Source organism: Dryobates pubescens, chromosome 2, assembly GCF_014839835.1.
Source record: "Dryobates pubescens isolate bDryPub1 chromosome 2, bDryPub1.pri, whole genome shotgun sequence".
Taxonomy (NCBI): domain Eukaryota; kingdom Metazoa; phylum Chordata; class Aves; order Piciformes; family Picidae; genus Dryobates; species Dryobates pubescens.
Window position 1 is genome coordinate 49,812,006 of NC_071613.1, and position 12,340 is coordinate 49,824,345.

At 40.1% G+C, this 12,340-nt stretch overlaps 1 protein-coding gene across 1 annotated transcript in view; it reads left to right on the forward strand.

Annotated features, from left to right (window-relative positions):
• Nucleotides 1-12,340, forward strand: part of THSD7B (thrombospondin type 1 domain containing 7B) — a 296,164-nt gene that overhangs the window by 132,292 nt on the left and 151,532 nt on the right. The window contains exons 8-9 of the mRNA XM_054177216.1: nucleotides 1,529-1,763; nucleotides 4,829-4,944. Of these exons, the coding sequence (XP_054033191.1) occupies nucleotides 1,529-1,763; nucleotides 4,829-4,944 (351 nt within the window). The remainder of the gene's footprint in view (nucleotides 1-1,528; nucleotides 1,764-4,828; nucleotides 4,945-12,340) is intronic.

The following is a 12,340-nucleotide window of genomic DNA, read 5'->3' on the forward strand; positions in this document are numbered from 1 at the left end:
CTTCAGTTAAAACTGCCTCAGTATTATTCTGCCTTCTTTAGGAGACCTTCTTCACCATGGGTATTCTTGAAAAACACACCTTAATTTTTCCCTGGGAAGCTCAATATTTGAGCTAGATTTTTATTTATTTTTTTTTTAGTTTGGGTTTATTTTGGGTTTTTTTCTAATGGGCCAGGCATTTTGCCATTTGCTTGCTACATTTACTCACCAGAGCAATAGCTGGTCTGCATTTCTCCTGCCAAGTCAAAATCTTCAGGAAACAATTTACCTGGGGCATTTTGTGATTCTGTGATTTTTCTACTCCATCATAATACTAAAAATGTCTGAGACCAAAGCCTATGTGGGACAGTCCATTTTCATGAAAAGAGGAATGGTAATGTGACATAATTGCCTAAATCAGCATGCTAAGAAATTTCTCTTTATTTTCTCAGTTCTATTCATTGTGGCCATTTGAGGTCAAACCTTACTAGAGAAGACTTAGTCCTGCAAGGCTATAGGGATTCTTTCAAGGAATCATATACCTTCATCTCTTGCTTTTTTTGTTGTTTTGGATATTTTTTTTCCCCCTGTAGTAGGATGTAAAGGTGCTCTGAACCGTGTGGTATCTGACCCCAGCAGTTCAATTCTTTCAAAACCTGCAACACTTTGCCCATGTCCCAACTTGCCAGATTCTCTCTCCTGAAAGAGAATGGTTTTGATTTTAGTCATTTTTACGTCTTTCTTCCTAAAATGATGGTGCTTACTGTTAAATTTCACTGCATTACTCCTTTGCTTTTGAGCTCTGAACATCTGTTGCTTTTATGGGATAAATTCAGGCTGTTGGCTAGAGTGTTAAAGCTTCTGGGGAGGCTGTTCAAGCTCCTGCACTTTGTGGATTTATTGCCAGTTGTTGACAAACTGCAGGAGCTTAGCAAAATCTTTGGACACCAGTTTGAAGGATTCTGCTTCAGAAAAGTAAAAGCTTCATACTCAAAATGTGTCTTTCATGTTTTCCCCTCTTTGATTTGCAGATGTGGGTATTTGGTACATTCCTCCATCAGTACAGTTCAGAACCCTCTGCAGCTCAGCTCTGTAAGAAAACATGTGAAAAGAGTGGAAGTATTAGAAAGAGATATTCCTCCTTTGGAAATTAGCAAAGAGAATGAACATAAAAATAATGTTTAATTTGTCTTTAAATCTAATTGCATGTTTTCTGAGTGATACTGGCATTTAAATGGAATTAACTTGGCTGTGTGTAGGAGTATCAATAAGGTAACTCAGAAATATACTTTGCCTATTTCTGTTTCAATTATTCATTGGGATACAATTTTATGCAAGGCTAGTTTAATGGGGAAACGATATTTTAGAAGGTTGTTGTTGCAGCCATAAAGGTCAACAGCTTTATTTAAGCATTATTTGTTTATTTGTTTTTAAATGAGGAAAAAAAAGGTAAGATATTAAGGAAATCTAAGATTTTTATTTATTTTTCCACATCAACCTTTTGCTACATGCCATAACATAAATATGTTGCTCTCTCGACTCTTTGCAGGTGGCAAAGCCTGTCCCCCTGACCGAGCCCTGCGGGAGCATCGTGCCTGTAATGATCACCCATGTGTGCATTTCTTCTGGGAAACTTCTCCCTGGAGCTCTTGCTCTAAAGATGCTCTGGTAACTGCACTCAATGGAACCATTAATTGGAGTGGAGAAGCCACTTGTGGAGTAGGCATACAGACAAGGAAGGTGGTCTGCATGAAGAGCAGTTCTGGCCAGGTCACACCTAAAAGGTATTTAAAGAAAGGTTGTTAGTGATTATTTGAAGATACAATAGATGGCATACGAAGGCATTTTCAGCTAGTACATGCAATCTGCAGCCTTGGAAAGAATGTTGATTTTGGCACTAATTCTCCAGCTACTATGAAAGGGATACGAATATGTTAAAAAAATAAATAGCCAGCCCCTTTCTAATTTTCTGTGTAAATCCAGGCAAAATGCATGTTTTCAGTGATGTAGATTTTTTCTTCTGCAGCTCCTCTGTTATACTAATTTACAGTTTTCTGCAAATATTTTTCCTGAAGGACACATGTGAGGAAAATACAAAATACATCTGAATATGGTGTTCACCAGTATGTTATTAAGAATGCTCCAATAAAACAGAAAAAGGAAATAGAGTTTGCATTATATTTACACCACAATAAGGCAGAACCATATGTGTGATCTATATCGTTCAGTTGATTTATATAGCTTCTGTAATGTGCTACAAACACAACAAAATTATGTATTCTGCAGTGCAAATATTCTGAATTTGGCTTTGCTTTACTAAATGAGGAAAATAAGTATCACAGATGTTTTCCCCAATATCAAAAAATCAAGACATTGCTAATTATTTTTTGCACTGTTAATGAGTCCGGAGACTTAGAACAGAGTTTCATTTCTTGTGGTAGCTTTCAAAACAGTCCTGCTCGTATGAGCAGACTGTGTTGATTTCAGTAAAGTTAATTAAAATTCTTGAGGTTAATGAGATTAATTAAATAAAAGGAGAGAAATCCAGTGTTCATGTATGTCTATAATACATTGATATGCTGTAACTTTACCTAACTAAACATACTGTTTGTAGAGCTGTATAATATCTAAGAGAGTTGTTTGTCCCCTCCACATTTGGGATGGAGTAAGGGGAAGTGGAACCAAAGTGGGTAAGTAAACACTTAGGTGAAGTACGTGAAGGGAAAGCAGAGTTTCAGTAGTGGAAAAATCCTGCCAAAAGAAGAGATTAGTGTACTGGGGACTTTGGAAGGTGTCTTTGGTATGGTATCTTCTGTGCTGCAGCATTCCTTGTTTAATGGATGGACTGCTGAGTCCTTTGAAGAAGTTCTTACTGACATTGCTGCTTCTGCTGCTGTGCATCATTCTTACAGTGATAAGTGTCTTAAAAATAAAAAACCTAGACCTCTAGAAGGCTTCAGGAAGACGGTTCCAAGTGAATGAATAAAACCTCTGAGTTCCAGAATGAAATATGATTCCTGCCCAGGAGGGTCCAGACTGGCCTAGTACTGAGGTGGAGCTGGTGCCAGCTGTGGCTGTTCTGTGTTTTGACTTGATGAAAACTGACCCAATGTAACGTTGAATTTACAACTGGTATGGTGAAAGCCTACCATTAACATGACTTCAGAAATGGGATAAGCAATGTAAATAAATAACCTTTGTGTGTTGGCCTACTGTATTTTTTTGTGTTCTGCGTTGTTCCTGATTTCATTAAGAAAACCAACACTATATCTAAAGAAGTTGCAAGGCACAGAAAGACAAATAAATGAAAATTTTTGCAGAAAAAAACCACTGCCATGTCTTCTCTTAGATAACAATAATCTCCCCTCTGGGATAATGAAGCTTAATGAGAAGACATGTCTCTGTATTTATTTTCTTTTAAATCATACCTATAAGTATCTTGTTACTTATCTCACTAACTTCATGACTTGAAGTCATTTATTTTCGTTCTTACTAGGGTTTTGTGGCATATTCCTTTTTCATATGGTTATAATTGTATGTTGCATGTATTACTGAGGATTTTTGACTGATCTTTCTCGTAGCAATTAATGAAAATTAGAAAAGAGTGATTCCCTATCTGTTCCCTCACTTAAAATGCAAGATCTGCCTGATTCCAGAAACTCGTCCCTTTTCTCAGCTTTTGAGATTTTATGTGTTAACTGCCTGTGTCTGAAACTTTTATGAGAATATGCACAGCCTATTTTTCATTAAGGAGTTAAAAGTGAATAAAAATAAATAAATCACAGAGCTCTTCCTAAATAAGGAACAAGGTTTCAAAGATCACTTTAAGCTATTTTTATGCTTTGTAGGAGTTGAAAGTGGAGGAATCTCACGTCAGTCTTTAGACACTGCACAGTTGTAAGTGTTTTGCAGTTACAAGCGGTTTGACTGATCTGATCTGAGCAGTCTGACTAATGTGAGGGGTTCTCCTCCCCCTCTGCTCGGCCCTGGTGAGACCACACCTGGGATACTGTATCCAGTTTCCAGCTCCCCAGTATAAGAGGGATAGGGATCTGCTGGAGAGAGTCCAACAGAGAGCTATGAGGGTGATAGTGGGAGAGGAACATCTCTCCTATGAAGAGGGACTGAGAGAACCATTCCTGTTTAGTCATGAGAGGAGAAGGCTAAGAGGGAATCCTACCAATGTCTATAAATATCTGAGGGGTGGGTGTCAAGAGGAAGGTACCAGTCTCTTTTCAGTGGTGCCCAGCTACAGGACACGGAACAACAGCTATAATCTGGAACACAGGAATTTCCACCTCAACACAAGGAGACACTTCTTTATGATGAGGGTGCTGGAGCACTGGAACAGGCTGCCCAGAAAGGTTGTGGAGTCTCCCTCTCTGGAGAATTTCAAAACCTGACTGGATGTGTTCCCGTGTGCCTGCCCTAGGTGATCCTGCGTTTGGAGGTCCATTCCAACCCCTAACATTCAGTAATTCTGTGATGGTTGTTACATGTTATGTTTAAACAGGACTACTTTATAAACATAACTACTTATTTTCATGGGTAATATGTATATCTCTTTCACTTCAGTAAGCCTTTTATTTTAGGTGTCAGAGACAGTTATATTTAACCTGCAGTCATAAAAACAGGGTCCACACTTATTTTTTTTTAAACATTTAAAGTGACCTAAATTCAGTTGGGCTATATGAGTGCAAAGAATTAAAATGAAGCTTGCTGTGACCAGCAGTGATATCTTTGGTATGCCAGTACACTCACAGCCCTGTGAGGGTCTTAGGAATAAAACATATCCCGGAAGTTTTAATATTTTTTTTGCTGTATTTTGTCTTTGGTTTTGGCTCAATAGGTGTCCAGAGTCCATCAGACCTGAGACTGTGCGGCCATGTCTCCTCCGCTGCAAGAAAGACTGCATTGTTACTCCTTTCAGTGAGTGGACTCCCTGTCCAACAGCATGTCAGCCTGGTAAGCCTTTAAGAAGAGGTCAAAGTCTGGGGGAAAATTGGGAGAATTGGTCTAAAAATGTGTGGTAGTTGTAGCTCAAGTCAGTCTAATAACTTTTAGGGCATTCCTCTGAACAAGTTTTGGACTTGGGTTGTTGTTAACATTGATGTTGTTGGAGGGGATGTGATCAGGTTTGGGTATGTAAGTTCCCTTTATCTGGAATAAATTGCTTTTGTGCTCCCTTCTGTAATTAGGGGACTGAAATATCTGCCATATGAGGAAAGGCTGAGAGAGCTGGATTGGAAAGGAGGAGACTCGTGGGGAGGGGGAAGATCTCTTTGATGCTTATCAATATCTAAAGGGCACATGTCAGGAGGATGGAGCCAGACTTGTCTCAGTGGTGTCCAGTGACAGAACAAGGGGCACATGAGGTTCCACATCAACATAACAAAAAAATTCTTCACTTTGAGGATGGCAGAGTGCTGGAACAGGCTACACAAAGAGGTTGTGGACTCTGTCTCTGGAGGCATTCAAAACCTGCCTGGATGTGTTCCTGTGTGATTTACTCCAGATAATCCTGCTCTAGCAAGGGGGGTGGACTAGATGAGGTCTGTTCCAGGCCCTGGCATTTTGTTGTTCTGCCTTCAAAGTCTGAAGTCCAAGGTTCCAATATTGCATGGCTATAAATGGAAATGCTACATTAGATGAAATTTATTTCTCTTGACCAACCTAATTATATAGGTGCATATTTGCAGCTATATGCAGCATGGTACAAATAACTCATGTGCTTCATGGTTTTTCAAAGACCATATATTTCTTTGATCTAGTTGATTAGCTTTTGGACACTAAGTATTTAGGAAAGCTTCCTTCTAATGATCCAGTGCTGGGTTTTGTGTATTTCATTAATTGTTCAGATGAAAGCCTTCTCAGTTATCAGAATGTTTCATTATTGTTCATGGCTTCCTTGTCCTTCAAAGATTCTCACTGAATGCTCTAGCATAGTCCTTGTTAGATTTTACAGGAAAATGAGTTGCTTTCTAAAACAGTGAATCCTGTTTTAATTAGCAATTTATTTTTAGACTTTAAACGAGCTGCCTATGAAGAAGCAGAATAAATTACCTGGTAAATTACTTTGTTTATTAAATAATAGTCTACAATTAAAATGAGAAGGGATTAATTATTTAACCTGCTTGGCAATGTTATCATTTTAATATAATTCTAAATTAAAAGTTCTTAGATGGAGGAGTTTGGGTTTTGCTAAGTCTGTTATTGATATGGCTGCATTGCAAGGTTTAGGGTTAGTTTCTTTTAATTTAATTTGCATTGCACAATTAAAACCTCAGCATGATAATGAAATTTTCTAAACCACTCTACATATGTGAGTGCTTAGGAGTTTGGGGGAGGGGGAGGGGGGGCAGGTTTTAAAGAAATCTTGTATGTAATGAAAACAATATACAGATGGTGAATTACTAAGCAGACCAAGCAGGGACAGGTATGGCCTGGCAGATATCAAATTAAATGTGTACTAGCATAAGTACAGAGCTTAGACAAACATGTAATCACTAAATCAACTTCACACAGAACTTTACCAGCTAAGATGTTTGTAGTTTATCTGAGAAAATGCATCCAACTTTACTACCTAACAATAAAAACAGCTGACATTTTCCCTACATTTAAATGTCATCAGACAACTGGCTGTCTTCTGGCGAAGGATTATCTCATACCACACAAGTACAGACAGCAGTGAACTTAGGGCAATAACAGATGGATGGGAAACATAATTCACGAAAGGAGTGCAGTTCAATCCAAACACCTGTTGGTGAGGCAAGAACAGGGAGGTTGTTGCAAGTTATTGATTCTCTGCCATTTCAGATACTTAAAGGTGACAACTGTGTACCACAATCTTCTATAATATTTCTGTTTTAATGGGTCTTTGAGGATGAATCAAAACAAGAATCAAAGAATCAATATGGAGTTACAGAATATTAAATGGTTTGGATGAGCAGCATGTAGATTTTTCCTGTCACCTGCTTTCCTGGTGGTGAAAGTGTCCGGAGAAGTAACTGCTTGCAGTGTGGTTGGTGTGGTCTCTGGTTTGTCAACGTAGATGTAAAGTGGGGGGATGAAAAAGCAAGTAAGTACCTGGCAGTAATTAACATTTTTCATCTTCCTTCTGAAAATAGTACATGTAAGTACCTCTCCTCTTCTGAGCCTTGGTTGTCAAGGGTGGAGGTTGCTTAATTGTCTAAACAGTTGTCTAAACCTGATGGAACCCTGAGCAAGCTGATCTAATTGGGGATGTCCCTGCTTACTGAAGGGGGGTTGGACTAGTTGACCTTTAAAGGTCCCTTCCAACCCAATGCATTCTATGAGTCTATAAATTTTAGGTAGTAACTGTCCTATTTATTTCCCCCTGTCTTAAATAGGATTTGAAATGAGATTGTGTAAAAGTTGATCAAGGATGCCATGATAACAACTTCCAATGACCTCTGCATTATGTCAGCTTGTTAAGGGTCTGACACTTCCAATTCTCATAAACAAACCAGAGCTAGTCAAAGTTGTAGACTCACCCTTTCAAAAGCTCCTATCAGTACAAAAATACTGGAGATGGCTCTGATTTTGTTGACTGAAATCTCAGAGAACCTGTCATTATTTGTGTGCTTAGAGGCTTGTGATGACAGACTCTGCCTTTCCCTCTAGTCAGGAGCAAAGAATATGAAGCTGAATGGTTCCTGTAAAAGCTGGACCAGATATAGCAGACTCTACTATAATCAACAAGGATTTTGTCCCTCATCTGAGAATGGCAATATACCTTTCTGAGCCCTGGCAGGGTACTGTCTTGGGGTTCAAATGAAGAAGGAGGAAAGATGCAAGACAAAGGGAGGAATGAGCAGAGGAGTCATGTGAATCTGTGTGTAAGGAGAGGAGATTGGAGGCTGATGAAACAGGGAGGTGGGAGTGGAAACATAGGTAAGTCACCCCTGAAATGCTCAAACAGCATTATCTGAGTTGCAAAGTCAATGACACAGAAGTAAGGATGGCCTTGAGATCCTGAGGCTTGATTTTTGTCAGGAGGGCAAGGTGTCATAGCCATGCTTGAAATCAGCCAAAGCTCAGATTTAAAAGGACAATCCTACATAATGCTAATACACTAGAAAATCAGGCTATAGCTATTTTAAATTAGATATAAAAATTATGTTCATTAACATTTGTAAGAAATGCTGTAGAAAAGCCAATGAGGAAATTCAATTTGGAAAATGGGGTTTGAGTAATGTGCAATAAATGTTGAGGATAATTTAGTTTCTTGAGGTGAAGAAAATTACTGAGGGAACCTCATTTAGATTTGGTACTGATTAATAGGAAGGAAATGGCTAAAATTCTAATGGTAGTAGGTAATTTGAATGAAAATCATCATGAAGTGATAGAGTTCACGAGTCTTAGAAGAAGGGAAGGATGGCAATATCAGCAAGGCATTTTTAAAAAAGACAAACTTCAACAAGCTGAGAGAATTGGTAGCTACACCTCTTGGGACCATGTTCTGTGCAGAAAGTTACCAATAATAACTGTGCAGAGGGCTGAAGCTCTACTGGAATCTACTTTCTATCCTGAAACTATTACAATAGGAAGTAGTAGCACAGGCAAGCAAAACACATGTAGGACTATATAGGACTTCCATGCTCAAGCTTAAAACCATGAAGAGGGATAGGATAGGATAGGATAGGATAGGATAGGATAGGATAGGATAGGATAGGATAGGATAGGATAGGATAGGATAGGATAGACAGACCAGACCAGACCAGGTTGGAAGAGACCTTCGAGATCATCGCATCCAACCTATCATCCAACACCACCTAATCAACTAAACCATGCAACCAAGCACCCAATCAAGTCTCCTCCTGAACACCTCCAGTGATGGTGACTCTGCCACCTCCTCGGGCAGCCCATTCCAATGGGCAATCACTCTTTCTGTGTAAAACTTCCTCCTAACCTCCAGCCTAAACCTCTCCTGGCACAGCCTGAGACTGTGTCCTCTTGTTCTGGTGCTGGTTGCCTGGGAGAAGAGACCAACCTCTGCCTGTCTACAACCTCCCTTAAGGTAGTTGTAGAGAGCAATAAGGTCATCCCTGAGTCTCCTCTACTTCAGGCTAAGCAACCCCAGCTCCCTCAGTCTCTCCTCATAGGGCTTGTGTTCCAAGCCCCTCACCAACGTCGTTGCCCTTCTCTGGACACGTTCCAGCAAGTCAACATCCTTCCTAAACTGAGGGGCCCAGAACTGGACACAGTACTCAAGGTGTGGCCTAACCAGTGCAGGAAAACATCCATCACAGCTACATAAGTCCTTTTCTTATCTTTCCTCATCATGAGAGTTGTTCAGAATTTTGTTCCCTTTTTGGTTTTCAGATTATTTTACAAAACTTAGAAACAAGAAATAAAGCATGTAAATTAAGGTATAGGAGGATATTAGATAACAAGAATTATAGAGATGGATTAGAAGTAAAGGGAAACTGAATCAAATTTACCTCCTTAAATGTCTGAAACAGGGAAATACAACATGGGGCATGTGCAATTGCTGCCATTTTTTCTTGTCTGCAGCCAGGAGAAGAGTGGACTAAAGAATAAGTATTTCCAGAAATTAGATGTTCACATGTCAGTGGGGATATCTGAGTAGAAAACAAAGTGATAAAATAATGCCAGGCCATCTAGTAACTCACTTCTGGGAGAGAAGTTGCTAAGTGTTAAAGAACTAACTGAAACAGTAATACCAGGACAAATCCAGCCAACCCACACCCTCCCTACCAGCAAGGGAAAAAAAAAGTCAGAATAACTGTAGAGCACTCATCCTAGCTTCATTATGTAGAAAAACACAAGAAGAAGTTGTTATTACTCAAGATGTAAACATTCCAAGAAGCAAATTCTAATGAACTGACCAGTATGGATTTATTGAGAACAAATAGTGCCCAATACATTTAATCTCCTTCTTTTTGACACTGTAGCTGCTCTCATTAAGGGAAGTGGTAGATTTTTGACACATTAAACTTTTATCGGGAAGCTAAGGAATAGTGACTTGAATTAAATCACTGTTAAATGGGTACTCAGCAGCTTGAAAAATCTCACTATGCATATCACTCTGAAAACAGTCTGTCCCTATCTCCTTTAATGCCAGCCATCAGGTATTGATACACGTTGACAGATTCACAGAATGTTTTGGGTTGGAAGGGACCTTGGGAAGGTCGTGAGTTCAAGCCTGCAGTGGGCAGTAGTGTCCTCCCTACTCTAGTGGTGACAGGTTGGACTCAATGATCTTTGAGGTCTCTTCCAACCTTAGTGATACTGAAATCAAGTTCAACCTTCCTGCAGTGGGAGGTTAACAGAGCCCTGTCCAGTACTGATGAGATTCCGTGAGCCTTCTCCTCTCCTGGCTGAAGAGTCCTAGCTTTTCTCATATTCTTTTTGTTCTTGTATATCAAATGGTTCAGACCCTAAACAGTGTTTGTGGCCATTCATTGGAGTCACTCCAGTGTACCCATATTCTTTGTCTCTTGGGGACCCTAGAACTGGACATGGCACTTAGTTGTCTCACCATTGTTGAGTTAAGGGAAAGGATTACCTCCCTTAACCTGCTGGTCATAGCCTTCCTAATGCAGTCCAAGAAGCTGTGGCCCTTCTTTGCTGCAAGGGCACATTATTGCTTGTCAGCTTGTCCATCAGGACTCCCACATCCTTCTCTGCATTGCTGCTTCCAGTCATTTGGCTGACAGATGTGTAGTGTTCACAATCAAACTGGAACATACGAACCAAGAGTTCTACAGAAAATTCATGCCCCGGTTCTGTGGGATGTTTGCTGAACAGCTTGCACTCTTGAATACCACCATTAGTGCATGGTGTAGACCTGGAAGAGGTAGCAAACATAATACACAATATATGAAATGATATTGAAGTCATTAAGCATTTTCCCAAAATTTGACTTGGGAAGGAAAAATTGCACAAAACCAGAATGGGAAGAAAAGGGCATTTCTGGAGACACAAAACACTACAAAATGAATGGAAGTCAGCAACTTGAAATGCTGAAACTCATATGGGGCTTGTCAAGCCCATGGGTGAGTTGTGTGTGAAACACCAAAGGTGTTACTGTGCTGTGTGCTGGTGAGGCTACAGGTGGCATTCCTTGGGCATGGTATCGTAAGGAAGTGAACAAGAGGTAATTGGTTAGGGCCTATGAAAAACTGGGTGTGTTTAAAGAGGGGAAAACTTAAAGTGGATACAAGCTCTTGAAATTCCATAAAGATTATACATCAGTTGGCAGGGATAAACTCTTATTTTGACATATAGTGGACACAAGATTTAAAAAAAAAAAAATAAATAAAAGTTTATCTTAATTTACAGGAGTGATGACTTGGGGTAGATTTTAAGTAAGGTGCTCTCTGAGGCTTTGCAAGTACTAAATCAGGTGTCTGAATGGAGAGTGTAGGAAGCTGTAGCGGTGTCTCAAGTAGCAGCTGTTAAAGAAGCAAGAGGATCACCCTAAATGCACTTCTCCTGCCTCAAGGTAGCAGCTGGGGTGAGCGACCTCCAGCCAGGTCCAAAGTCCCTTTGCAGTGATCTCACAGTGATAGCACATGTGTGAGTGAAGACTGGTATAACTTCATAACTTCATATTTTTAGAGCCAACCTTTTCTACTGGATCTGTACTTGTACTTTGTGTTCATAGTGTGATGTTTTGTGTTTTCCTTGTACTCTAATTCACTGTAATCTTCTTACTGCAGCTTTGGCCTTATCTTGAGCTGGAAAAATAATACTTCTAATTTGCACACCTCTTTCTTCTTTTGGACACATTTGATGAAATCCACTGTTAAAAGATGTTTTCCTGGTCTGGAATGGAGTTCTGCTGAGGTTTCTTTTCATTTTTCTAGCATCTGTGAATAATTGTATTCACAGATGTACTAATCAGAGTTGGCAGGGTTGGAAGAGACCCCAAGGATCATCTGATTCCAACCCTCCCACTCCCCCTGCCCTGCAATGGGCAAGGACACTCTCCACTAGATCAGGTTGCCCAGAGCCACATCCAGCCCGGCATTCAAAACATCTGGGGATGGGACTTCCACCACCTCCCTGGGCAACCTGTTCTAATGTCTCACCACCCTTATGGTTAAGACCTTCTTCCTAATGTCTCATTTAAATCTCCCCTCCTCTAGCTTGGATCTATTCCCCCCTGACCCAACACCCTAAAAAGTCCCTCCCCAGCTTTCTTGTAGCCCCCTTCAGATCCTGGAAGGCCACAATAAGGTCTCCTGAGAGCCTTCTCTTCTCCAAACTGAACAATCCCTGCAGATGCCATGCAGAGTGGTTAAACCAGCTCTAGGTTTGTACTTACCACTTATGGAGCCAAGGATTGTGTTTGGTTTAGCCCTCGAGATCT